Source organism: Brienomyrus brachyistius, chromosome 23 (assembly GCF_023856365.1).
Source record: "Brienomyrus brachyistius isolate T26 chromosome 23, BBRACH_0.4, whole genome shotgun sequence".
Taxonomy (NCBI): Eukaryota; Metazoa; Chordata; class Actinopteri; order Osteoglossiformes; family Mormyridae; genus Brienomyrus; species Brienomyrus brachyistius.
In genome coordinates this window covers 11,258,915-11,285,321 of record NC_064555.1, presented here as the reverse complement: position 1 = coordinate 11,285,321, position 26,407 = coordinate 11,258,915, and the positions used below count along the sequence as shown (strand labels likewise).

Below are 26,407 nucleotides of genomic sequence, written 5' to 3'. Positions count from 1 at the left end.
TGTGCAAATGTGAAGTAGCAAACCCGTGATTTTGAAAACACAAGTATAAAAAACTTTTTTGTAAACACAAACTGTATAGGTGTACAAAATTGAAATACTGGAAAACCGCTTATAGTGATCAGTGAAATTCATCGCTATACTAAGATGATTATTATAACTGATTTTTTTTCTTCTTTATGACTACAATTACTACAGTATGTAATTGACATTTGTATATTTATACCATGAATATATAATAATAAAACAAACAGCGTCACTACATAATTTTATTGATGATTTTAAAATACAGTATAGCTGTTCAAATGCTTTTCAATTTGAAGTACTGTACAAATTGTACTGTGCGTAATACAAATACACTATAATACAGTACAGTACTGTACAGGATATTACATTTTATTTATACAGGGCATTTTCATAATGGCCCTGCGATGGGCTGGCCCCCCATCCTGGGTTGTTCCCTGCCTTATGCCCATTGCTTCCGGGATAGGCTCCGGACTCCCCCGCGACCCAATAGGATAACCGGTTTGGAAAATGGATGGATGGATGGATGTATATTTCTGCACGAATACACAAAACTAAATTACAAATGCACAAATCTCTGCACAGGTGTACGAAACTAAATTACAAGTACGCAAATATGTTTTACACAACCACAGAATTCTATCATAATAATCACTCCATAATTATTAGGGTTCATTACAGAATTTAGTTTTTTCTTAGTGGAATTGTTTTATTTTTATTATTATTACTGTACTTTATTTAACTTAACACAGTCAGGGCTTATGTGATAGATGTTTATGTTTGACTGTTCTCTGGTAATTTAAGTTACTTTTTAAATATATATATATCGGATTATTTAAGACTCAAGGTATGTAAATAAGGGCTTAAAAACATGTAGAAAAACATTCTGGAAGCAATTCACATGTTGAAGCATTAAAATATAGACCAATTGGCAATGCTGCGTCATATGTTCTAAATATACTACACGCTGATTACTGACTTAAAAAAAATAAATCAAACTGCAATCGCAATATCTGTCAGAAGAATTGCAATTCAATATTTTCCCAAATTATTCAGCTCTACCCAGGAGAAAATGGATATCACCTCAGGGAAAACTGGCAAGCACTGGAAAGTATCTGTGAATGCCTGGAAAAAGCCCAGGTAGAACCAGAGCATACCCACAGCAAATCTAAGCACCAGAGAAATACATGGAGCAGCCAGGGCAAACTCATGCAAAACATGAAGAGCTCCACTACACACACAATGAGCAAAGGCTACTCTGTACACCCACATCCTGGGGCTCAATGAAGACCTTTGGTTCCAGAGCCCAAAGGTAAGGCCAGCTACAGTGAATACCTTTCTATCAACTACACTGGCTGAGGCGTTCCCTGGGTGGCTCAGTCACCTGGTCCTCACCAGATTCAGGAATAATTCCCGGTAACTCTATTCCAGATACAATGGTTTCTCTTGGTATCTTTCATCGGGGTCTTTAATAAATTGCAATTAGTAGTTTTAAAATATGTAGACATAAACTGGCAGGATCTATTCCAGATAACTAAATTATTCCAGATAACTAAATTAAAGAATACAACACATTAAAAGTGATCTGTTTTTCACCGACTGACCCCAGAAGGCTGGATATTAGGTTGCGTCTAAAAACACGACAGTCAGGCAGAATCTGTGACAATGCATCAAGGTGCTTCTTTCAACTTACCCTTTTTCCTGGAGCCTCCCCATGGACTGGAGTTGGTGGGGTAGCAGGTGGAGCAAGAGGAGGAGGAGCAGGGGTGGCAGCAGACAGAGATGAGGAAGGAAGGGGAGGCTGGCTGGTACTTGGGCTGTAGGTGAGGTTCTGCAGAGGGCTGTATGCGTGCTTGATGCCCATTCCGATGCTGCCACCCCGACCACCACTGACCCCACCCCCACCTCCGCGCCCAGGACTAGGCCTCACACACGTCCTGATGGCCGGTCTGCATACATAGTTCTCCAAGATCTTGGGAGGTTTCTTTGTGCGTTTGGCTTGGAGCCCAATTTTGAGCCGGACCCCCCCTTCTGAAAGGGTGGTCTCCTTAACAGAGAACTGAGGCTGTAGGGGTTTCTGGTCATTGGGGCCATTCCTCGATTTGCTGGCATCTGGTAGGGCCGTCCCTTTTTCTTCCTCTTGCTTCTCCACCTCCATCTTCCCACACAGTTCTCCTTCCGCTCCCACTCCTGAAGGAGCTGTAAGTGGGAGGGGGGGCACAGCTTCAGGCCCCCCCGGAGTCCTATGATCCATGAATGATTTGAGGGGAAAACTATTAAAGGGTTTTGAACGTTTATGCGTTCTAAGGAAAACTGTGAAAGAAACGATTGGGAGGCTGGAGGTGATGATCAGTGATGAAGCAGCAATCCTCCTTCACTGGAGACACATGTCTTCCAAAGGAACAGTCTTCTTCCACTGTCATTCAAACTGGAGAGAGATGAAAGGTATTGATCAGTCATCTTTGTGACAGAGAAACAGTCCTAGTGAATTTCAACAAGGAAACTCAGCTCCACAAACTTAGTGCCTGGATCTTGAACCAGGATTCACGAGAAGTGCAGCTGTACCCTTGAGTGAGTTGCATAACATGAGTCACCTCAACATCCACCTGAGCAAACGTCAGACACCTGCTTAATGAGGAGGACGCCTTTAGAAGTGATAGCTGGGATTTATACAAATTGGTGAAAAGCACAGAGCAGAGATACCAAAAGGCAATATACAATAGACTTCAAGAATAGGTTTTTTCTAACAATTACATCTCTGTGTGGAGAGGTCTACAACAAGCCAAATTATAAAATTAAAAACTCAACAAGCTAAAATAAAGACCCCGATTTGCTCAGCCAACTGAATGGGTGGCTGAAGGAACAAGTCATGCATAGCACGTTAAATACTGATCTCACATTAATTCATCATTAATGAATAATGATGCATCTTTCATCCCAAGCAATCACTATATTTGTTACTATATCTCTTAATTCTGTAAATCAATGTAAACTACTTAGGACACTAGTAAGGAATTGCTGAAAAGAACAAGTAATAAATAACAAGTGAAATACTGATGTCGTGACGCATCTTTGATCTCAAGTAGAAACTATATTCGTTCGTGATTTGTTCATAAGTTGTAGTTCAGTACTAACTGATTTATTATTAAGTATTTATGCCCCGTCAAGTAAAGTGTCACATTTGATTGTTTAAATGTGTCTTAGCTTAGTTAATTGCGCAGCACTTTGGTTGACACCTGCTGTCATTTAAACATGCTATACAAATACAGATGATTTTGGACACTGAAAAACTTGTATATCCCAAGATGTAAATTATATTTAGTTATAAAATGTACCATGGCTGTGACGTAATCATCAGTTATTACACCTGTAAGCAATCTGAAAAGGGGTCTAGTGAACATTTCATTTCTTTATTCAATAGGTTCATAATAATTTTCTCAAAATACTTCATAACTACTGAAGTCAAAGCATCAATAGCAGTTATTTTGCTTACAGCGTGCTTTTTTAAGAACAAGAATAATAATGGCGTTTTTCCAGGAGAAAAGAACAGCATGTGTGTCCAAAGATTTCTGGTAGATGGAGCATCAGGCCTCTGCCATCTCTTCACTGCATGATTTCAAGAGGAACTGCCCAAGCCAGAGGCCTAATACCATCTGAGCCAGAGGCCTAATACCATCCGAGTCAGGGGCCTAATACCATCCGAGCCAGAGGCCTAATACCATCCAAGCCAGAGGCATATTACCATCCAAGCCAGAGGCAAATTACCATCCAAGCCAGAGGCATATTACCATCCAAGCCAGAGGCCTTCCTTGGGAAGTCACACGAAAACAGTCAAGATGCCGGGCCATGGTGATTTTTGGACAGTCAGGTATAGATAATACATTTAGAGCCATTTCTTGGTGTTGTGAGAAATCAGCTGTTTCAAACCTTGTATTAAAAGTCATTCAGTCTGTTAACAAAACCATGAAATGGGAAGGACATCTTTCAAACATCATCATAAAAAGGCAGCAAAAAATGATCTTCCTGCAGCAGCACGGGAAATTCAGTCTTCCCAAACCTATACTAGTTCTGTCATACACCACAGTACCTGAGACCATCCTCACAGCCTCTCTTACTATCTGGCTCAACATAGCAATGGCCTGATCTAAAAAGATAATACAGGACATCATCTGTTCTGGTCACTGACTGCAGTCTCCCTTAATCCAAGAACTGTATGCATCATGAATAAGGAAGTGAGCTGAGATTACCACCGCTGATGACCTTCATACTGGTCACAAGCTGAGAGGATCACAAAACAAATGTTTAATAAACAAAAAAAAACTTAATTACGTAGTAAAAAATTGCAACAGGGCATAATCAAAAGTCAAGACTAGAATATAATGTATGTATCTGAAAACAAGCTATGCTGAAGTAGTTACCAAAACTTACAAAAAATATTTACATTTCAGTATCAATTTGAGGTTTAAGTTTTGCATTTTAGGTCACCACCTGTGCTAAAATACCTTTTACATAAAAAAAAAAAAAAAAACATTTGATAGCCATCCCATAATGTAACTTGTACAGCACAAGGCATTTCAAAACTCATGAAATACAAAAAGGAAAACAAGTTTTCACGTAATTAAAGGGGCCCTATTATGCTCATTTTCACTGTTCACAATTCTATTTTGGGGCCTAAAAGAATAGGTTTACATGCTTCGTTGTTCCTAAAACACATTCATTTTCTCATACTGGACATTTCTATTCATTCTGTCTGAAACGTTCTTTTAGAGCTTTAACCCCAGCCCCGATGAGCCCAGTGTGCCCTGATTGGTAAACTTGTCCTACACGTTCTGCCTTTATCTTGCAGCCGGCAGACAGATCCTTGTAAGTAGGCAGCCAATAAGGATTGTGTTACATGGTGACCTCACCATGCCATGGAAGTAAGGGCTGGAATTCCAACAACGTGTATCAGGCAGATTAGTGGAGAGGGGTTTCTGTGGTGGGAGTTACTCCGTTTGGCCTGTACTTTGGGCCTTAAGAATTTGCAGACCATTTACATGCACATAAAGCTATATAACAAACTAAAAGAAAGGAAAAAAACAGAAAAGCATATCAGGACCCCTTTAATTGCACTTGAATCAAAAATTCATATTCCCCTTCTTAATAATGAGTTTTAGTTGAGTTTTGCAAAGGACTCAGTCAGTCAGTAAGTAAATACCTTTGGGCGGCACTGAGGGGGATACTGTCCACCCCTGTGCTCTCCGCCTGAAATGGCTTCACATGTGCCCCTGTTTAGCGATGTCCCCTTGGCCTGTCATGACTCAGATGAAGTTTCCCTGAGTCTGTCTGAAGCATGACGTATGTGCCCCCCAGCGGCTGACACCTTGCCGCTCACAAGACCTTAATTGGCAGGATGTGACTCACTCTGCTATCTCCCAGCCCTCACCGCTCATCTCCCTCACATGTACTACTGCCTGCTATTCGTTCACTTGCTCCGCCTCCACTGCCCCTCCTCTCCCCATCCGCTCCCTGCCTCCCCACTTCTTTGGACTCCAGGCAGAACAGTAAGACTAGAGGAACTGTGTTCCATAAAACTGAACGCATATTTGCCCCCCCACCCCACTCTCTTTCACATATGCTCTTTCCATCCCATTCTTCCATCAAACTCATTCACTTATTCCATCCATTTAATTCCCACCACACTTAGTGTTATTATGAGCACATTTATACCATTTACTCCAATTTGCTGCTGGATAAAAATATTAGCTGTTGTGGTAGGTCAAACTGAAGTGGAGGCTAAAAATATACAAGCCAGGAGGGAGTGCTTAATGCTTAAAGAAGATGAGGACAGTCCTCTTCTACCTTCAGAGATTCAAGCTTTTTGTTGGCTCTGCCTTACAGTGAAGCTGCAGTGAGGTTACGCAGACATTGTGGTTGAGTCGCTGCATTTCATAATATTGCATTTCAGTATTTCTTCCCTCACTCTCCAGGCACATCGCTGTCAAGATGGAAATGCTCCCTTTATCCTCCTTTTCACCAAAGCACGCCCTTCTAAAGCTCCACTGCTTTCGCTGCACGTCAAAGGAAAGATGTTGCTTTACATATTAAAAAATAGCACCAAGCAACCAAATTTGCCTCAAGTGTTAAAATCTCTTACAATAATCGCAAATAGGATAAGTATCGCATTATGGGAAATCATCCCCAGGAAAACATGAGGCTCTTTTCTCATTAAAATCCTACAAATTATACATTTATCTTTCGCTTACCCAATACAGTATTAGGGGGAAACTGCAGCACAAGCCCGACCATCACAGGGCAAACACACACACACACATACAGATTAAGAATCTATATGTTTATGTGTACTCTCCATTAACTTCGATGGGCATAACTCTAGCCCCAACCTTACCCTTACCCAGCCCTAACCTTAATCATAAAGTAACCAAACAAAATACAAGACTTTTGGAATTTTTTGTTTTTTATTCGCATTCACAGAAACTCCACAAGCTATGCTGCAAATTTTGAGAAAAGTTGCTGCAAAATGAAGCACTTTTGGCTGCAACAATCACAAAACAAAAAAAAAGCAGCGAAATCCTGTAGGGACTGAACTGGCAGTGTGACAGACGGTGACTTGTTCTCCTGCTGGGACAAGCCATTAAAGGACCAAACGCTGATGAGAGTATTAACTGTAAACCATGCGTCAGCAGGCAGACTGACAGACAAACTACCTTACAGCTGAAAGACTCCATCCATCCATTTTCCAAACCCCTCATCCTACTGGGTCGCGGGGGATCCCGGAAGCAATGGGCACGAGGCAGGGAACAACCCAGGATGGGGGGCCAGCCCATCGTAGGGCACACACACACACACACACCATGCGCTCTCACATGCACACCTACGGGCAATTTAGCAACTCCAATTAGCCTCAGCATGTTTTTGGACTGTGGGGGGAAACTGGAGTACCCGGAGGAAACCCCACGATGACATGGGGAGAAAGCTGAAAGACTCATATAATCATAAACCTTTGAACAATAGCACTTCACACAAGCAGCCAGCGAGTCCCATTTGTGGCCATTTACATTCCAGTTCTAAATCTGAGCACACACAGTATAGCTGTATCACCCTATAACCACTAATGCTGGTCAGGAAAATTGGGGTCTCTAATGGATCCCAGGAGCAAAGGGCACAAGGCTGAAGTGCACCCAGGATGCCAGCCCACTACAGGGCACACAGACATATAATGGGCGATTTAGAATTAATCAAACTCCATGACTATAGTTTCACTGGTGTCTCTGAATTGCACTAAGATGTGTGAGTGTGTGCCATGTTGTGAACTGGGTTAACTGGAGTGGCTTCAACTTAGGCTTCATGGCAACAGGCTCCCCATGACAATGTACTACTGTCAAAGTCCGGGCATTACTATGATTTTTTTCAATCCTTATGGAGATCAGAATCATTAATCATATTTTTTTCCTAAAATGTGTAATAGTAAATGTTAAATGGCAATTATGCAATCATAATAAACTTAATCCAGTGGTCCTCAAACCAGTCATCAGCACCAACTGATATCTGGAACAGGTGTCCTGGGAGCTTGAAGAGGACAAATGTGGACTGGGGGGGGGGGGGGGGTTGCCAAGGACTGGGTTGAAAAGTGCTGTGTTAATCAATTAAATACTTCCAGTTAGTCAATTACTCAGTTAGCTTTACTAATAAAGATAAAGAAATAAAAGAAACATATGTCATACTCCAAAACCCCTTGATAAAATCTAAATGAATTAAAAATCAATTTAAATTGAAAGCCTTGTTCCACAGAACACTTCCAACACAAGTGCTGAAAAAGCATCCAATGAACCAGACTGGAAAAAAGGTTAAATGAGGATGACAGCGGAAAAAGAGCACGCTACTCACATGATCGTCTAAATAAGTATGAACTGAGTAAAAATGTTTTCATGTATCATTAATACAAATATTAAGACCACCACTATTGCTGCTTATAATAATTAATATTATTATTAAGACTGCGTAAATCTTGTTGATGTAATTAATAACTCCTAAGAGAAATCATCATCAATAACTGGATAATATCCGAACCCCGTTAGCCATTTGTGAATGATGCACATGAGATATGGGTGCGATGTTACACGGATGCTAGGACTTGAGGCTCCCCCGTAATCCGCCGCCGGCAGCGCGCGCACCCGCGGCCACGTGATCACCTCTGCGACTCGCAGGTAAGGAATGCGCGCAGCGCTTTTACCGGCAGCGTCATCGTCTGCGTCCCCGTGCAGTGCTGCGGGGCGCCCCAAATGCGCGCGCTGTCGCACCCCTGGGGTCAACCACAGCGGGGAAAATGCAAGGCAGTCTATGAACTGCATGCCAAATGTCACATATGCACTGTTTCAATAGCCAACCCAACATCTATATAACCATAAAATTAAATAACGGAGCATGATCGTCATTACACCATTTATTTTGATACGGTCTAGAACCAGCAGGATACAGTGCAGCTAACTGCGCAGATTGATTTGTGGAAGGTGGTAGATTACCCAGCCATCGACCTGCCTAGTAATATTTGTTAAATTAGTTCGCTTTCCAAAAAAGACGCTGACTATAGTTCTGTAAGCAAAGCTGCATTCACGGAGACTTTAAAAACAATTGAACCGTTACATTCATAATGACGAAGTAGGGTTTTGCTCACCTTGAGGAGTCCCAAAAAATAAATAAAATGCAATGCTCACATCGTTTTGAGTGAAATCCCGTTACTGTGCATCAACATAGTAGTCGTGTTTTCTGCAACTGCCGTTTTGTCCAAATAATGCCAAAAATGTCTCTTCAAAGAGATTAGACAAACATCCTAAATGATGCGACTGACAAAAATAAACTGACGTGTCCATCAGAACTGGTAGGTATGAATAACGCTTTGTCGAAGGGTCCTCATCCTTGCCATAATGCAAAGACCTCAGTGTGTCATCGAGGTAAAAGGTTTTTAATGATAAAAATTGAAAAAAATGGTAGTTGTAGGTGACCAACTAGGGATTCGGCCATGCAGCTCTCACGTCCCAGTAGACATTGTGACAGGGGAAATATATCCCCTGACCACCACCACACAGATCAGAAATTAGAAAATAATACGCGCTAAATGTTTGCACCAATCATCCGTAGAAATTTCGTCCGATCAACCAGATGATTGTTGATTCTTCTCCCCCCAAAGGTAGGTCGATACTGTAAGTGGTTTCCTCGCAGCTGTCCTCTGTTCCAACAGTTCATTCAGAGCGCTGAGATAATGTTTATTTCTTAATCCGAGTGCCAGTATAATACACAATGACAGCATCTCACGTCTAATCGGCAATGCTGCAACATGTGAGCTTTGGTGTGCTAGTGCAAGCTGTATCTATGCCATCTCTCTTGTCAGGCGTTTAAGTAGTTACATCTTTTTTTAATAAATCAAGCTAGCTAGCTACCCTTCCTTCTATCATATATATAGGCACTGTGCTGTGATGGTGGAAGTTCAAGAGCTGTCCACTTTGGGAAAGTCAACAATTAAATACAATTAAAGTAGCACAAACCGGTGGCGATTTCCTTGATAAATTAGCTTTCGAGCAAGAAAATTTTACATTTTGAAAAAGGAAAAAAAAAACATGAAGTGACAACAAAATGGCGGCTGTGTTAAATCAACTGTGCCCCGAAATGGATCTCGTCAATTTCTTCTCTTTCACGCCTTGTCGTTCTCACATCGATTGTCGCTCGTCCAATCTCCCATGTCACCGATCTCTCTCGGGACACGCATTGTACCTTAGCCGAACCGAGTCGAAGCGGAGCGGGCCTCCTTCACAAATCCTGGCCTCCTCTCTGCTGAGCCCGTATAAATTCTGTCAGCAAACCTATGGCATTCTCCCAGGAACAGGGAGGGAGGGAGGCCAGCCGGGCGAAGGAGGAGGGGAGGGCTGGAAAAGCCTCATACGACTTTTTCACTTTCTTCCTTTCATTCTACTTGATTTAATTATTAGACTTATTGGTTTTGTTCTACTCGGAAAATGTTAAATATCTTAACGGTGTTGCTTTGTGTTCCCGAAAAAAAACATAACAGTTATTATTACAGTGGAAATTATTATTGTCATTACTATTATTAATTATTAATAATAATAATCTTGCCTGTAAATGTACATGCCCATGAGGTATTTCTTACCCCTGCTGACCAACACTCCTTTATAATAATAATAATAATAATAATTCTCCAATCAATATGTAATTCAGCAATAAGATATTCTCAGGAAGTAAAGCTAAATATATAAATGGTAACCTAACATTTATTTCTAAATATGTCACTCAGAAAAAGAGCCATCTAGCTAGTTTTATTATGATTACACTCATTACAATCAGAACAACTTTTGTTGTTGATCTTTAAATTGGCCACCATGATGCACAAGCCATCATCAACACTTTGGTACTAATAAGAAAAGCAGAAACACCTTTATTTCTCCATGACTGATTACCCACATAAAAACTGAGGTACAGATTTTCAGAAATGATTACCTCTGGAGATGTCTTGAGATATGGTGATTATTTCAAACAGCTATACCATTTGGCTTTTCCATACTGAGAATCTTCATGCCACCTTTGAGGAATATAGCCACCTAAGAACATGAGAATAGATTAACTAATCAAAGGCAGTATGTAAATCCCAGAGTCCATCTATTACTACATCATTTAAAGAACAATTAGCCCGACCCCATGCTAATTTTTTCTACAGCTATTTTTTTCCTGTGTCCTGTGGTTGTTTTCACAATGTCCTCTGTAGTCTGTTGTATTACTTTCTTAACAGTATTTAAATGCTTAAATATAGCCAAGTTCACACTGGTTTCATTTGCCAGCTTGCATGTTCAGGTTTTTCCATATTTCATTAACCCGCTCCACTTTCCTTCAGGTGAGAAACAAATTAGCTGTCTTTCAAGAGCAATGGAAATACAAATAATTAAAAAACCAAATCTCTATTTTATAACATCCCATAATAAGTCCCTGCGAAACCCTTTAACTCATTACTGATTCCTTCCTGCACTAGAATCTCAGTCTTGATCCACTTGGCAGAACCTTACTGCAATTTCCACTGACACCCCCCCCCCCCCTTCCCCCATATAGCCTCCATCTGCTATAACGAGCGACCAGCAGCGGTTATAGCTGTACAGTAATTCAGCACTGTACAGTCTTCTGGCTTCATACAGTGATCTCCGTTTCCATCTGTCCCCGTAAAACACACCTACTTCTTTAATCAGAATTGCAGCGATCTGGAGTTCATCATGAAGTCAGCCAAAGTCCCCTCCAGGTGGCGCACTGGCTTTGCACCGCACACTCTGACAAGAACATGCTATCACATCCAGATAAGCTGACACATTAAATTACCCGAAGAGCATGTGAGGGACACGTAAGTCCCTTTCAAAACTATAATTGGCTTTAAACAATATTGATTTTCGTATGAAACTGATCTTAAGGTAGACAGATGAATTATGTGCAATTATTGCCTTCTAAATCTGTCCTTGGTTTTCAACATTATTGTTCACTATTATATGTATATTATAATTTGTGGAACACGTATGCTCTGAAGTATGCTCTTACTGGGAAGTCATGATTCACAGCTTTGGATTTAATCATACTGAATGCGAGCAGTGTTGGGGAGTATCTTATTACAATTAGCTCGGCTACTAACTTTACTTTTTTTCAGTAGCTTATCAGTAGTGCAGCTACTTTTAAAACGTTGTAGCTTTTCCAGTAACTTAAAAAAAATCGATGTAACGTGGATAAACGCTACACCGTTGAAAAATACTACAGCTCGTCGTCAACTTACGAACTATGCAACTTACTACCGTTCCGAGACCACAGGTATGTGGTCACGAGTGTCGCCCAGCGTGAGTATATGAGTTTCCGCCCCTACTGCCGGTGTTCTGTCGAGTTGAACTACTTTGTCGAGTTAGGCTACCGTAGTGCTAATCTATAGCCCTAACCCTAACCCCCAATAGGTAGAACTGCACATGCGCAAAAAGGCTCGATAGTAAGTCTCGATAGGTAGCTCAACTCGTCATAACACCAGCGGAGCGAGCATCCCCGCGAGACGCCCATTCATTCATCTCGTGCTCAGGCTGTTCGCAGCGCTCACAGTGCAGTACAGAGTATCCGTATGTGTTTTAGCAGCTTAACTGGTGATAATAATGTTATAATAATAACGAACTAAGAAAATGGTGATAAAAACGTTTAAAAAAACACCAGAAAATATGACTTAAAGACGATATAATTTTATTACACAGTATACTATACATGTGATCATTTTTGCATAACATTTTAAAATATTAGGGTAAAGAGCCGACTTGCATATAATCGACTTTCGGATCGGTCAGTCGGAACAGATCAGATTGCAGTTTTAAGTCGACAACGACCTGTGTTTTATTTTCTCTCTTTACGAAGACTGATATTTTCAGCTACCGATGGCCTGTACTACGAAGCGAGGTTACTGGCTTATCGGGGTAACTTTTCGGATTTAAGGTATCTGTGATGCCCGGCTCGTCCGCTCGTCGTTTGTGCCACGCCCCCCTGATTACCCACGTGTACTTCCCTGATCGTCTCCATCTGTGTCCACTTACTTTGATTAGTCCCGTCCTATTTAAGTCCTGGTCTTACCTGTTCCCCTGGTCCGTCATTGTGGTTATGGTGTGGTTAAGTGTCTCCTGCTCCCTAGCCATCAATAAACCCGTCGTTTGCCCCGATTTCCGCTTGCCTTGCCTGTTCCTGACCCGCCTACCCGCACGATCGCACTGCTGCCCGCTGTGATCGTGACAGAATGACTGACCCTACGAAGAAGAAGAGGAAGCAGAGGAGGAGGAAGCTCCCGGAGGAGCCGATCAGTCTGGACGCCTGCTCCCTCGCCAACCCCTGGCTTCTCGTGGAGGGCGAGAGAGGAGCTCGTCCTGAGCTGCGACCCAGAACCGCTCCGTCTGGGAGCCTGCTCCCTGGCGAGGCTCTGGGCTCCCAGTGAGGATGAGGAAGAGGAACCCTTTGCGTTCCCAGGCCAGGAGCCAATCTCTCCAGAGCAGCTACCGCCCCTTGACCGGTGCGATTACCGGCCAGAGAGACTGAGTAATTGGGGAGGTATCAGGGCGGTAAGGGACCCGATCCCACGAATGCCCCGAGTCCCGAAGAGGACCACGCCCGTCTCCCTCTCACGGGACTTGCCTGTCCCGCCACCAGCGGCAGTCACCCTTGAGGCCATGGCATCGCCTCTGCCAAAGGAAATAGCCACTTTGGCAAACCAGTTCTTCACCCTCCAAGGGCTATTTGTGAGGGTGATGGACGAACCAGCGACGCCAGAAGGACCTGAAGCCGAGCAGCTGGTTGCACGGTTAAAGAGAGGCTTCGCGATCTTCGCTCCCTCGTCTGGTCACCCCTGAGGCCATGGCATCGCCTCTGCCAAAGGAAATAGCCACTTTGGCAAACCAGTTCTTCACCCTCCAAGGGCTATTTGTGAGGGTGATGGACGAACCAGCGACGCCAGAAGGACCTGAAGCCGAGCAGCTGGTTGCACGGCTAAAGAGAGGCTTCGCGATCTTCGCTCCCTCGTCTGGTCGAGCGGCCTTCGAAAGCCTCGCCATGGACCTGCAGAAGCTACTCCAGCTCCGGAGGGCTTCGGACCCTGCACCGGAGCTACCGCCTCTACCGGTGGACCCCACGCCAGAGCTACCGCCTCCACCGGCAGACCCCGCTCCCGAGCAGTCGCCATCACTGCCGCCTGCGCTATCAGCGCAGCTACCGCCTCTGCAACCTGCGCAGCCGGAGCAGCCATCTTCGCTGTCCGCCAAGTCTGCGCAGCTTCCTCTGCCTGCGGCTTTCGAGCACGTGCCGCCGCCAGTACCTGCGGTCTCCATGCACGTGCAGCCGACACTGCACGCGACTCCAGCGCTCGTGCAGCCGCCTCTGCCTGCAGCTCCGGCACCAGTCCAGCCACCAGTGTTCTCGGCTCAAGCGCCGGTGCAGCCTCTGCTTACGGCTCCAGCACCCGCGCAGCCGCCTCCGCCTGCAGCTCCCGAGCAGGCGCTTCCCCTGCCTGAGGACCCGGCTCCCGACCAGGCGCTCCTCCTGCCTGCAGCACCAGCGCCCACGCCGAAGGCGCTCCTTCTGTCTGCAGCTCCAGCGCCCACGCCCGAGGCGCTCCTCCCGTCTGCAGTTCCAGCGCCCACACTTGAGGCACTCTCGCTACCTGCAGTTCCCACGCCCACTCCCGAGACGCTTTTAGAGACTCCTGGTCCTGTGTCAGCCCTGTCTGTCCTTGTCCCCAGGGAGATCCCTAGGGACCCCATCATAACTCCTTCCTCTTCAGAGATGGGGGAACTAGAGTGGGACCCCTTGGTGACTCGCCTGAGATCTCCCGCACCATCACCCCAGCGAACTTGACCCCGATCAGGGGTAATTTGTGTCTGTGTCCCGTAAAGGGAGGGGACACAGATGACGGACTGGGGTCCCTCCCACCCTGCCCCCTGGCTCGTCCTCCCTCGGCTCGGTCAGCGCCTCCAGGTCCTGGTTCTCCGGGTCGGCAATCGCCTGAGGGTCCCCCTCCTCTACCTCGTCCGCCTGCCTTGCTGGCTCCGCGACGATCGCCTGCGGGTCTCCCAGTCCCGACTCCTCAGTCGCCTGCGGTTCCCCCCACTCTAGCGCGGCGGAGGACGTCGCTGCCTGCTGCGGCTCCCCCCCTCTCCTTGCCCTCGCCTGGTTCCCTTAGTACTCCCTCGTCCCCTGTCCTGGTTTTCCCTTCGGCTCCCTCCTTGTCCCCGGAGTCAGTCCCTCGCCCTGCCTCCTCGGCCGCTCCGAGGTCCCCTCTGGCTCCGGCCTCCCAGCCGCCTGTGGCCCCTCCAGCTGCCTTCCGTCGCCCGCAGGGGCTCCCTCGGACTAACCTTTATTCCCCCTCCTTATCACCCTACGCTCCTGCCTTTGTCCCGGCGTTCTCCTCTCCTCCTCCTCCTCCTGTCTTTGTCCCGCCTTCTTTTGCTCTTCGCCCCTCTGTTCTGCCCTTTCATGCTCCTTGTTCCCCGATGTGTCCTTCTGGCACTCCTGTTCCTTGTGTCCCGCATGTCCCTGCTCTTTCTCCCTTCCTGATCTGTCTTTCCGCCTTTCCTGTCCTCTGTCAGATCTTGTCCTACGTCCTGTCTCTAGCTCTGTTTTGTACCTCGGTCTTGTTTCCTGTCCTGCGTTAATTATTCTGTTCCTCTTTTCCAGGTCCAGTTTTCTCTCGTCCCATCCATCGCCCCTTCCTAGGCGCGCCCGGTGAAGCGTGCCTTTAGGGGGGGGTTCTGTGATGCCCGGCTTGTCCGCTCCTCGTGTGTGCCACACCCCCCTGATTACCCACGTGTACTTCCCTGATCGTCTCCATCTGTGTCCACTTACTTTGATTAGTCCCGTCCTATTTAAGTCCTGGTCTTACCTGTTCCCCTGGTCCGTCATTGTGGTTATGGTGTGGTTAAGTGTCTCCTGCTCCCTAGCCCTCAAACCCGTCGTTTGCCCCGATTTCTGCTTGCCTTGCCTGTTCCTGACCCGCCTACCCGCACGATCGCACTGCTGCCCGCTATGATCGTGACAGTACCACAGTTTAAATGGACTTCATATTTGTTCACTAACATTTTGCCCAGACTACCTTACATCCGACAAGTTACCCCGATAAGCCAGTAACCCCGCTTCGTAGTACAGGCCACGGGTGTTTCCATTTGGTGTTCCCCATTTGAATACTCTGGGGACGGATGAGGGATCTTAGACATTTTCATTGAAATGAATCGGAATACTTTGGTTCTTGGACAGATTATCACGATCTTTTTTTTTATTATTGTTGTAAGCCTTCTGATTTTCTCACATTAATGTGCCAGTGTGCATAAGGGCGATTGTAAGGCTGAAAACATTACAGTAGCTTCATTCCCTTAAAAAATAGACAGGATAGGCATGTAGTCGAAAGGTATGGCATATAGGTATTGTAACACTGAACCAAGACTATGAAAATTTAATCCAGAATTAAAATATTACTAGGAAAACAAAGGACATTGATGAATGTCAACATGATGGGATGGCTCTGTGAGTAGCCTCACACTGACTACTTTGGGCTTCCATGTTTCTGTATTGCGGGGTGGGGTGTGCATGTTCATGAAATGCACCTTTAATCTCTCCTCCTGATGCTCCATTTAGGTGCAGTACACAGATTGACTTGTTAAATCACTGAAAACGATTAATTGCCCATTCCTGTCATTTTAGATGTGTGAAAGGTGTAAAATCAACTCCCTTTGCTTCTTTGGAAGAACAATTTTTTGAAGTGCATTTGGTCGTGTTCCCTGCTGTTAAAGTTAAGCTCTGAATAAAATCCCTAAACACATAATTTTAATCCCAACATCACATGGATGTTTGTACTCAATATAATGTGTCATTAGCTGAGAGTGGATTATTGAGTTACAGGAAGAGTAAGAAGAAGGAAAATGTGGTATCATATGCTGAATCCCTTCACATTAAAGAGTCACATATTTTTAAGTCACCAGAGGTCTTGTCCATGTCACGCCGAATCAGAGATGTCAGTAACATCATATGTAATGCAGACACATGTTGGGGTTTTATAAAAGCCATTCAGACGCAAAAGATCAGTCAAGGCATATATTACTACTTGTTGAAGTGTACAGTACGTTGTCAGTGAAATGAGATTAATGTAATTAACTAGTACAAGCTGTGTAAACATGCATTAGTCTACTATCCAAGTATTGATTTTTTGGTGCATTTCAGACCACGAGTAATGAAATTAAGACTATACCTTGACCAAAATTATGTTCTACCCTAGTTGCTTTACATTGTAAAAAAAGTATTATTCCAAATGGTGTGGGTCATTCTACAGGGCCTCATTCTGACCTTGTTATGCTGTGAATAGTGTATACCACCGCACCATGCCTCATTCTGACCTTGGTATGCTGTGATTGGTGTGGGTCATTCTACAGGGCCTCATTCTGACCTTGTTATGCTGTGAATAGTGCATACCACTCCACCATGCCTCATTCTGACCTTGGTATGCTGTGATTGGTGTGGGTCATTCTACAGGGCCTCATTCTGACCTTGTTATGCTGTAAATAGTGTATACCACTCTACAGGGCTATTCTGACCTTGTTATGCTGTAAATAGTGTATACCACTCCACCATGCCTCATTCTGACCTTGGTATGCTGTGATTGGTGTGGGTCATTCTACAGGGCCTCATTCTGACCTTGTTATGCTGTGAATAGTGTATACCACTCTACAGGGCTATTCTGACCTTGTTATGCAGTGAGTGGTGTGGTTCATTTTATGGGGCCTCATTTAGATCTTATTATATTCCAAATATTGAATAGTGTACACCACTCTACAGGGCCACATCCTGACCTTATTATGCTTGATTTTTTACTGTGTCAGCTAACTAAATTTAGTGCAGACAACTTGTGAGTTTTTGCTGAATCAGCATGTGCCAGTGACATTGATTCGAGTTACTCTCATGTACTGGGAACATGCCAGTCATCATGCCAGAGAGATGCCGGCTGTCAGAGAAAGCAGTCACCATTTCCATAAGGCCAGCTCATTCTCTATACATGACTATTTGGAGCATTTATTTCATCTCTTTATTAGTGTAGAAGACATATTTTTGGGGCAGCGTGTGGCTCTGTGGGCTAAACCTGTGTGCCTGTAATCAGAAGGTCGCAGGTTCAAACCCAGCCTCAGACTGCAGATCCTTGAGCGAGGCCCTTAACCCCCAGCTCCCTGGGTGCCACTACAGGTGGCAGCCCTTCGCAGACAACTTACTCTATGAAAAAGAGCAAGTTGTGGGAGGCGTAAAGACAATTTTGCTACGGGGATGAATAAAGTATCGATTATTATTATTATTATTATTATTATTATTATATTTCGGAATGGATTCACAATCAGACAAAGTTGTTCAGCTAATAAGGGGGTTTAATAAAGGTATGTAAGCTGAAAATCCCATGTTTAATATCCATTGGAACATGGTATATACCTAATCAAGTTTAAAGATCATAATTGACTTTATGTAATTAAGTATTAACTGGACTTATCCAGCTTTGATGGACATTATCATCATGGGGGGGTGGCCAGTGGCCATCGCTGCTTTCTCATATTCTTCTTCCTACTCAGTGCACAACACATTTAATGGCAGGTCTTGTATCTTAACGTTTCTAAAATGTTTCTATTTAGTTTACTTAGTACAGTAACTACTGTACAGCTAAACTGCAGCCAACAAAATACATTATTCCCACTCATCTTTCCAGTCTGTATTCCATTTCCTCACTCCCCCTTGTGTATGAAATAGCACCACATATCACCACCTGTCCCTGTCCCACCTCTGTCTGCAAGGCACCGGTTTGATGGCTTGATTCTCACTGGGAACTCCAGTGAAAGGTAATGGGGGCAGGTCAGGATGGTGGTAGGTGGGGTTCTGATGGCAGTGAAAGTACAGATGCATTCAATAAGACCACAAAATACTGTTTCTGAGGTGCATGAGGCTAGGAAATCATTGAGGGTTTTCTGTTCCTTAAATATGTGAACAAATTCAGAGGTGGCTTCTGCTCACTGCTCACAGCTGTCATATGCTTATATCCTGAAGTGTGAAACAGTTATTTCAACACAAAACTCATCTTAATCCAAGCAAACCATTGATATTATTTTTCATGTATTTTCTCAAACCAGACAAATTCAGCTTCATTTTTATTACAATAAATGTGTCTCCAGACTCATTTCGTATTCCACTTCTAAACATCAAGAACAGATGATTAAGGATTGCCTTTGGCAAATGATGTCTGTCTCATCTGCTACTCTGCCACATTTTATTGAACCTATTCTTCAACCATACTGCTCTGCCTGGGGTGTAGCATTGAACTGGGTGGGTGCACATATATGATAGCAACTGTCGTCTGTTCTATGTAGATTGACTTGGTTTGTGGGAAATGTAGAAACAGACACACCCAAGACCAGACTCATACCTAACTAGGCCTAGACATGTCAAATTTATTGTGCACACATACACTAACTCATTTTACACCTCAAAAATAATTTCAAAATCATTACATAGCTTGTCCATTACATTTTGTCCTACGTTAGAAGGTTAGTTGTCAGCACAATAATTTGTTATTCTCTGTCAGGTTGTCAGTGTTACCTTCAATGTCATGTCCCATTAAAATCTTCTCTGTTGACATCAAAAGGAAGTCTTTCTTGAGAGAAAAAAGTTTATTTTTAAATATAGGACGATCCCATATCTTACAGAGTTAAGATCAATTTATGTCAAAAATTGTATGGAAAGCAATAGAGAAAGTAAACTAACACTCAATTAGCAAAATCATGCCTATTAGTGAATTGGATGTCAACCTTCTTTTATCCAAGGCCCCCCTGTGTCCAGGCAAGCATGTTTGTCCACCCCACACACACACAGGTTATGGTATTGTTTCTCTTGTATGCATTCTGCAATGACAGCAACAATTGCTAATATTAATATAAATTTACAGTAAAATATTGGATTGCGAGTGTGAGGATTCACAGGTTAAGTGGATAAGACAAACGGGCAGGAAGCAGGCGAAGTTGGGGTAAACGGGAATTTAATAGCAGGTATGGGGACCAGGAAACATCGGACAAAGACTAACATCACCTAACATCAATGACGGACAAAAACCAAGGCAGGACGTGGACTCAAATAGGCAAGACTGGGTGAATATATTCGGAGACAGCTGGGCAAGATCAGGGAAGCACACGTGGATAATCAGGGGGCATGGCACACACGAGGATCGGACGAGCCGGGCATGACAGAACCAACCCCCCCCCCCAAAGGCACGCTCTCCGGGTGCGCCTCAGGGGAGGCGACGGACGGGACGAGGAATACGGGACCTGGAAAACAAGAACAGAACCATTAACAGGGCATTGGGAACAAAACTGAAACTCAGAACAGGGACAAGGACAGGAGCAGACATAGGACAGGGAACGCAGACAGAAAGATGAGGAAGGGAGACACGGAGGGAACAGGTGGAACAAAAGGGCCGGGAGTGAACATCGGAGGAACAAAGGGACGAGGAGGGAACAAAGGAGGGGCAGAGACAGGAGGCCAAGGAGCGAAGGATGGGGGACAAAGGGGAGTCAGAGGGAGCCGCAGCAGGTGACGGGAAGCAGCCAGAGGGGCCGCAGGCGACCGGGAGGCCGGAGCAGGAGGGGACGAGGAGGAACTCGGAGGGGGCACCAGGGAAGGTGAAGCGGGAGCTGGAGGGGACACCTGGGAAGGGAAGTTGGGAGGGGGAACTGCAGCAGGTGCCAGCGAAGCCATAGCTGGCCCAGGCGACGTCCACCAACGCGCCGGAGTAGGGGGACCCGCAGGCAACGGAGGAACTGCAGCGGGGGAACCCACAGGCGACCGACGACCTGGAGTCCCAGGACCCGTAGGCGCCCAAGCCCCAGCCAAGGCGAGCAGCTTAGCAGCGGTGGTGACATCAGGCTCGGCCGGGGAGTCCTCCCGCTCACCGGCAGGGAAGGAAGCGGGGACGAGCGCGCACGCCCCCAGGACGATCGCCTGCTTTCTCCTCCTTCGCCTTCGGATCACGGTGGTCGCTGGAGGCTGCGTTATGTCCGACAGGGCGGACGGCGGGAGGATAGTCTCTGCAACGTGCGGCGCTACCCACCGCTCCGTCCTGAGCTCGGCCAGCTGTCGAATGTCCTCCTCGAGATATACCAACTCCGGCTTACGAGATCCCATGCTGGGGGATCTTCCCGGATGCCGGGCTGGGCAATCCAAAATAGCACCTGATCGACGAGATACGACGAGGTAATCCTCCTCGGTCACAGAAGATGCTTTCTTTCGTAGGTCATTCTGTCAAGATTCGCTGGTTAAGCGGGTAAGAAGAATGGGCAGGGAAGCAGGCGAAGTCGGGGTAAACGGGAATTTAATAGCAGGTATGGGGACCAGGAAACATCGGCCATAGACTAGCATCATCTAACATCAATGACGGACAAAAACCAAGGCAGGACGTGGACTCAAAAATGGATAATCAGGGGGCGTGGCACACACGAGGATTGGACGAGTCGAGCATAACAGCGAGTAACTTGGTCTGCGAGTGTTTTGCAAGATGAGCAAAATTTTTTAATTAATTTTAACTTTATAAACGAGTGAGGTCTTGAAATATGAGTATTACATATACGCTTTGTCTACCTAGCATTACGTGATTACAACTGAGCCGATGGTTCTCTCTGTCTCTCTCTCTGCGGGATTGTGGGTAATCATCTCCCATGTTCGGTCTCAGTCGGCGTGCCTCTCTCATATATTAAAAATTTTGTAGAAAAGCCCACCTGAATAAGGGTGTGGCAGTGCGAGCGACAATGCAATGTCCACATTCCCGCAAAATCGAAAAAGGAGGCAAAAGCAACTGTCATTGGATATGTTCCTTGTTAAAGTCGCACGAAAAGAAAAATATTCCATCGAACCAACAGACAGTAGTGATTCCGTTAGTTATAGTGAATGTCATCCTACAAAATAACCCTCCTCTTCTCCTCTCTCATCTCCCGCACACCATCCACGATTCATTTCAAAGGTAAAGTGCAGGTTAATTTGTTTTATGTATTTTTACTTCATATTTTGTATTAATCATTTTTATATGAATATTTTTGGGTTGTGGAACGAATCATCTGAGTTTCCATTATTATGGTTAAATTCGCTTTGATATACGAATGCTTTGGATTACGAGCATGTTTCCGGAACGAATTATGCTCACAAACCAAGGTACTACTGTATTTTAATTCAATTACACTGCCGAAGAAAGTAATTTCTTTTAAGCATGACTCAAATAAGGTTTCACTCCTCTATGTCCAACACCACTCTTATTTTCTCAGTTGATGATATTGCTCTCAAAACTGAAGGTGTATGTTTGTGAATAAAATAACAAAATCTAAAACCTATTTGGTTCATTAGCAATATACTGCATGTGCATTTAGCACAAAAATATCTGGTTTGCTTCGCCATCTACAGTAATTATTAAAAGGCCTGCTATGGATGGCAGGCCAGGCCACCAGGAGATCTCCCAGTACTCCCGATGGTCAGTCTGGGCCTGCACATGATATATTCTCAGTCCCAAGTTAATGTTTCTAACAGGTTCTCCTGCCATACATTAGACAACTATAAATTTTGTTCATTGGCCATTATATCCTCATAGATCAAAATGAGACCCTGTTGAATGTGACTTTTAGTCATTCTGTGAAGTTTACAAACTAATGGCAAAATTTTGGAGAAGCCTTGTCTTCATCTACTTGTCTTTCACAACATGGTGTTTCTCAGTCTTCTAGAAATTTCATTATAGCCTCAAAATCCTAAATTATCCCAACCCCAGACTCACAGAGACGGCTGGGCAACAGATGCTCCAGGTGTCTGCCACTGAATCATTTATTACCCCTGGCAGTAACAACATTTTGCTCTCTTTCATTTTTCTGCTTGCTGCTTTTATCAGGCCTCCAAGCTCATATGCTGCTTTATCTGTGAATTTAGTGACTTTCTCCCTGATTTTCTTGTCAACACTGATGAGATTATGGTAACAGAAGATTTAATATTCAGGTAAGCAGCATGCACTGATTACAGCCTGTTGCTGCACTCACCACACAACAAATCGCCTCAGGGATGAGAACCTGAGTCCAGCTATGCCTGTGTCTGTGTGTTTTTTTGATTGTTACATTGTGAGGACCAGACTTCCCCACCATGTGGGAACATTTCTGTGAATACCCAGAAGGAAATTTTATAAAAATCTTTAAATGCAATAAAAAACAAAATTTTTCAGAAGTCTTGTATTTCATTTGCTTACTTATGATGAAGGTTAGATTTTATCTCATAGAAATGAATGGACAGTCCCCACGAAGATATGAATAGAAAGGTGTCAGTGTGTGTGTGTGTGTGCAGTTTTCTCTACGATGGGCAGCTTCCACCATCTAAAGACATATAGTGAAGTGAATTAGAGGTTCTAAATTACCCATAGTGTAAATGGATATGTGCATCCTTTAATGACTGGGATTGGCTCCAGGCCCTGTGATCCGGTATGGGATGAAAATGCATGCAGTAGGTCCTACTTATTGTCATCATCTCACTGTAGATTCTGCCTTAAGCAACTTTTGTGTTTTTGTTTTGCTAGGTTATTCTCTGCATTTGCTAAACATACTTGCAATGAATGCCGTGTCACCCTGCATCAGGAAATTACAGAATATTTGAAAATAAAAACAACGGCCCTTTTATAATGAGAACACTAGGGTGTTAAAAACAGCTTCCCACAAACCAAACACAGATGGCACTCTTCTAAATTAGAAGTATTTCATCCTGTCTGTAAAGACACCCAAGTGAATTGTAACACTGAGTCAGCATAATTCTCTAATTGAAGTGAAGAGAACACAAACTATTTCTTTTAATTGAAGTTGCTGACCCATTTATCAAGTAATCAACAAATGTGCTTAACTTTATGTGGTGATGAGTCTATTAATTTGTTTGAATGCAAAATATTGAAAGCGTTTCACTGGACTCCAGAAACATCCAGCAGATTCGTGACTTATCATTGATATTCTTGATGTTTTGCCCCAAATGCTGAATATTTTGAAGCAGTTGTGTTAGTGAATTGATTACATTTGTTAATTAAACTCTCTAAATCATGCATTTACTCATTGACGCTTGCTTCATAATGAAGGGCTTTCTTCCACGTTAGACATAATTCATCCATCTTCCAGCTGTTTGTCCAGGACAAGGTTATGGGGAACCTGAGGTCTGCCGCAGGCAGCACAGTACACATGACTGGGAAACATCCTGCAGGGATTTGCTGGCTATACATGCACATGTAATCACACACATGACAGCACAATTTTGGCAATTTTAAATGAAATAATGCTTTATCTGTTATTTGCACAAGTACAAGTACAATGGAAGACTTCACTGTGTTGGGCTGGCCCCCCATCCTGTGTTGTTCCCCGCCTCGTGTCTGGAGATTCCGGGATAGACTCCGGATACCCCACGACCCAGAAGGATAAGCGGTTTGGAAAATGGATGGATGGATGGATGGATGGAATACTTCATTTGTGTTTCATTCACAACTTCATCTCTAGCCATCTTGACTACTGCAACTTACTACTTCCTGGTATTACTGTTGAATCTCTCTATAAAGACCAGTGGCCTGCACTAAGAAGCGGGGTTGCTGGCTTTTCAGGGTAACTTGTCGGATTTAAGGTAGTCTGGGTAAAATGTAAGTGAACAAATATGAAGTCTATTTAAACTGAGATACCTTAATTCCGACAAGTTACCCCGATAAGCAAGTAACCTCGCTTCGTAGTACAGGCCCCTGACCGTCCAGAACTTTGCCATCCCCCTACCCCCCGAATAACACTTGTTTGTGCCAGCACATCATGTCCATACTTCAGAGCCTTCACTTTAAAAGAACACATTCACTTTAAAATACTTCTTCTAACATTCAAAACTCTTAACAACCAAGCCACACCATATCTCTCTGACTTCCTTCTCCCCTACCACCTTTCCTGCCGCCTTAGATCCCCCTCCTCTGGTTCCTTCCCCATCCTCCCATACAAACTCCACAGCTTTGATGATCATGCCTTTTCCCATTTAGCTCCCCGGCTTTGGAACTCCCGCCTTACTGTCATTTGTCAGTTGAACACAGTCTCGAATTTCAAAACCACACTTAAAATTTTTTGCTTGCTCAAGCCTATAACCTTCCCTATCCATAGAATGTTTTTTGTTGTTTGTCAGATATGTTTACTTTGTTATGTCCTTTGCAAGCATCTTTCAGTTTTTGACAATACTATATAAATAAAATGTATCATTACGATTATTTTCAAATATCATGGGTATGACATTAAAGTGCATCGGGCCCTGCAAGCGGTCCTCCATCTTGAAGGGAAGCAATTTTTGGCGGTTGGTATCGGGATTGGTAGTCCAGTCACCATAAAACAACTAACAATTGCTCAATTTAAACAAGCACGATAGCTCTGCTGCAGCTGCCCACAGATACAGTATGCTGCACGCACCATGAAGGGGATGGGGGAAAGCCTTCAGGAGCCCCATCCCTGGAAAAGTCTAAACTGTCGGAGAGCTAATAGGGTCAGGCCTGTTGGCGATCAGGGCTGGTGTGGTGCTGAGGCGTCGCCTGCTGCATGGCGGCACTTGGGTCCAAGTTTGAGGTGATCCATCTGCATAGGCGCATGGAACGTCTTGTCTCTCCAGCAAAATGACCATCTTTCTCTGCTGTTGGGGGAGCTTCGTAAACTCCACATTTCGGTGACAACACTCTCTGAGGTATGCAGACGGGGGAGTGGCCCGATCTCTGTAGGTGGGTATACCTACTTTTGGTCTTGTTGGTCTGATGGTTGCGATACTCAGGAAGTAGCTGTTGCTGTTGCGGATCGGCTTCTTCTGATGGTGTCTGATGTCACTCCTTTCAACAAGTGTATTATGGGTATCTTGTCTGTTGTCTCAGTGTATGCAGTATATGTCTCTGTTGGCTCTGATGTCTCATTGAGGGAGACATTTTACTCGCAATTTCACTTGGTGGTTGAAGGGTGCCCATGAGGTGACACTCCTCTGGTCATGGGTGACTTCAGTGTGACCACTGGCACTGACAGGGCTCGCTGTGACAATTGTGTTGCTCCCCATAGGTCTGGAGACCGTGGTGAAAATGGCTCCATGTTCCTTGACTTTGCGAAAGGTCAGGGGCTGTGGGTGGCTAGGTCCTGGTTCCAATGCCCTGAGCCGCATCACTGGACTTGGTACTCCAATATTGGTGGTGCGGCAAAGGAGATCAATTATATCCTCGTGGGCTGGAGGCTCCTGCAATACTGCAGGGTCTACAGAAGTGCCCAATTTGTGAATTCTGACCACAGACTTGTTGTTGCTACTCTGAGTATTCAGCTTAGATCTAGTAGGCTACCACCTGCTAGGAGAATGAGGCTGGACTTAGTCAGACTCCAAGATCAAGCTGTTTCTGATGAGTTTACACGCAATTTTTGTGAGGAACTTGCAGATTTGGGTGCGACTGCTGACTCTAATGTGATGTGGGAGACCTTCCGTGATAAGACCCTTAAGGTTGCAGAGGGTTGTGTTGGTGTTGCCAGTGTTCCCAGAAGGTGGTATTTCACCTCGCAGGGCACCCTAGATATTACCAAGAGATGTCGGAAGGCACTACTTGGTGGCAACTCCAGTTTGTACCGAGAACTGACAAAGAAGGCTGTGAGGGCAGATAAGGAGGCGTTTGGTAGACAAATCTGTGAGCAGGTGACACACCATCTGTGGTCTAGTGACCTAAGTCTTGCTTACAGAGAAATTGAAGCATTATGCATATCTGAATCTGTTCCTCAGAGACTTGCAG

General features: G+C 44.5%; 1 protein-coding gene across 2 annotated transcripts in view; it reads right to left on the bottom strand.

Annotated features, from left to right (window-relative positions):
• Window positions 1–9,887, bottom strand: part of LOC125718935 (histone-lysine N-methyltransferase ASH1L-like) — a 58,423-nt gene extending 48,536 nt beyond the window's left edge. Inside the window, exons 1-2 of one of the 2 annotated variants that reach the window (XM_048993242.1) lie at window positions 8,696–9,887; window positions 1,715–2,449 (exon numbers count right to left, since the gene is read on the bottom strand). In XM_048993242.1, coding sequence (XP_048849199.1) covers window positions 1,715–2,275 — 561 coding nt within the window. In that variant the 5' untranslated portion in view covers window positions 2,276–2,449; window positions 8,696–9,887. The remainder of the gene's footprint in view (window positions 1–1,714; window positions 2,450–8,695) is intronic. The other variant, XM_048993243.1, reaches the window with a different exon arrangement.
• Window positions 9,888–26,407: the final 16,520 nt, after the last annotated feature.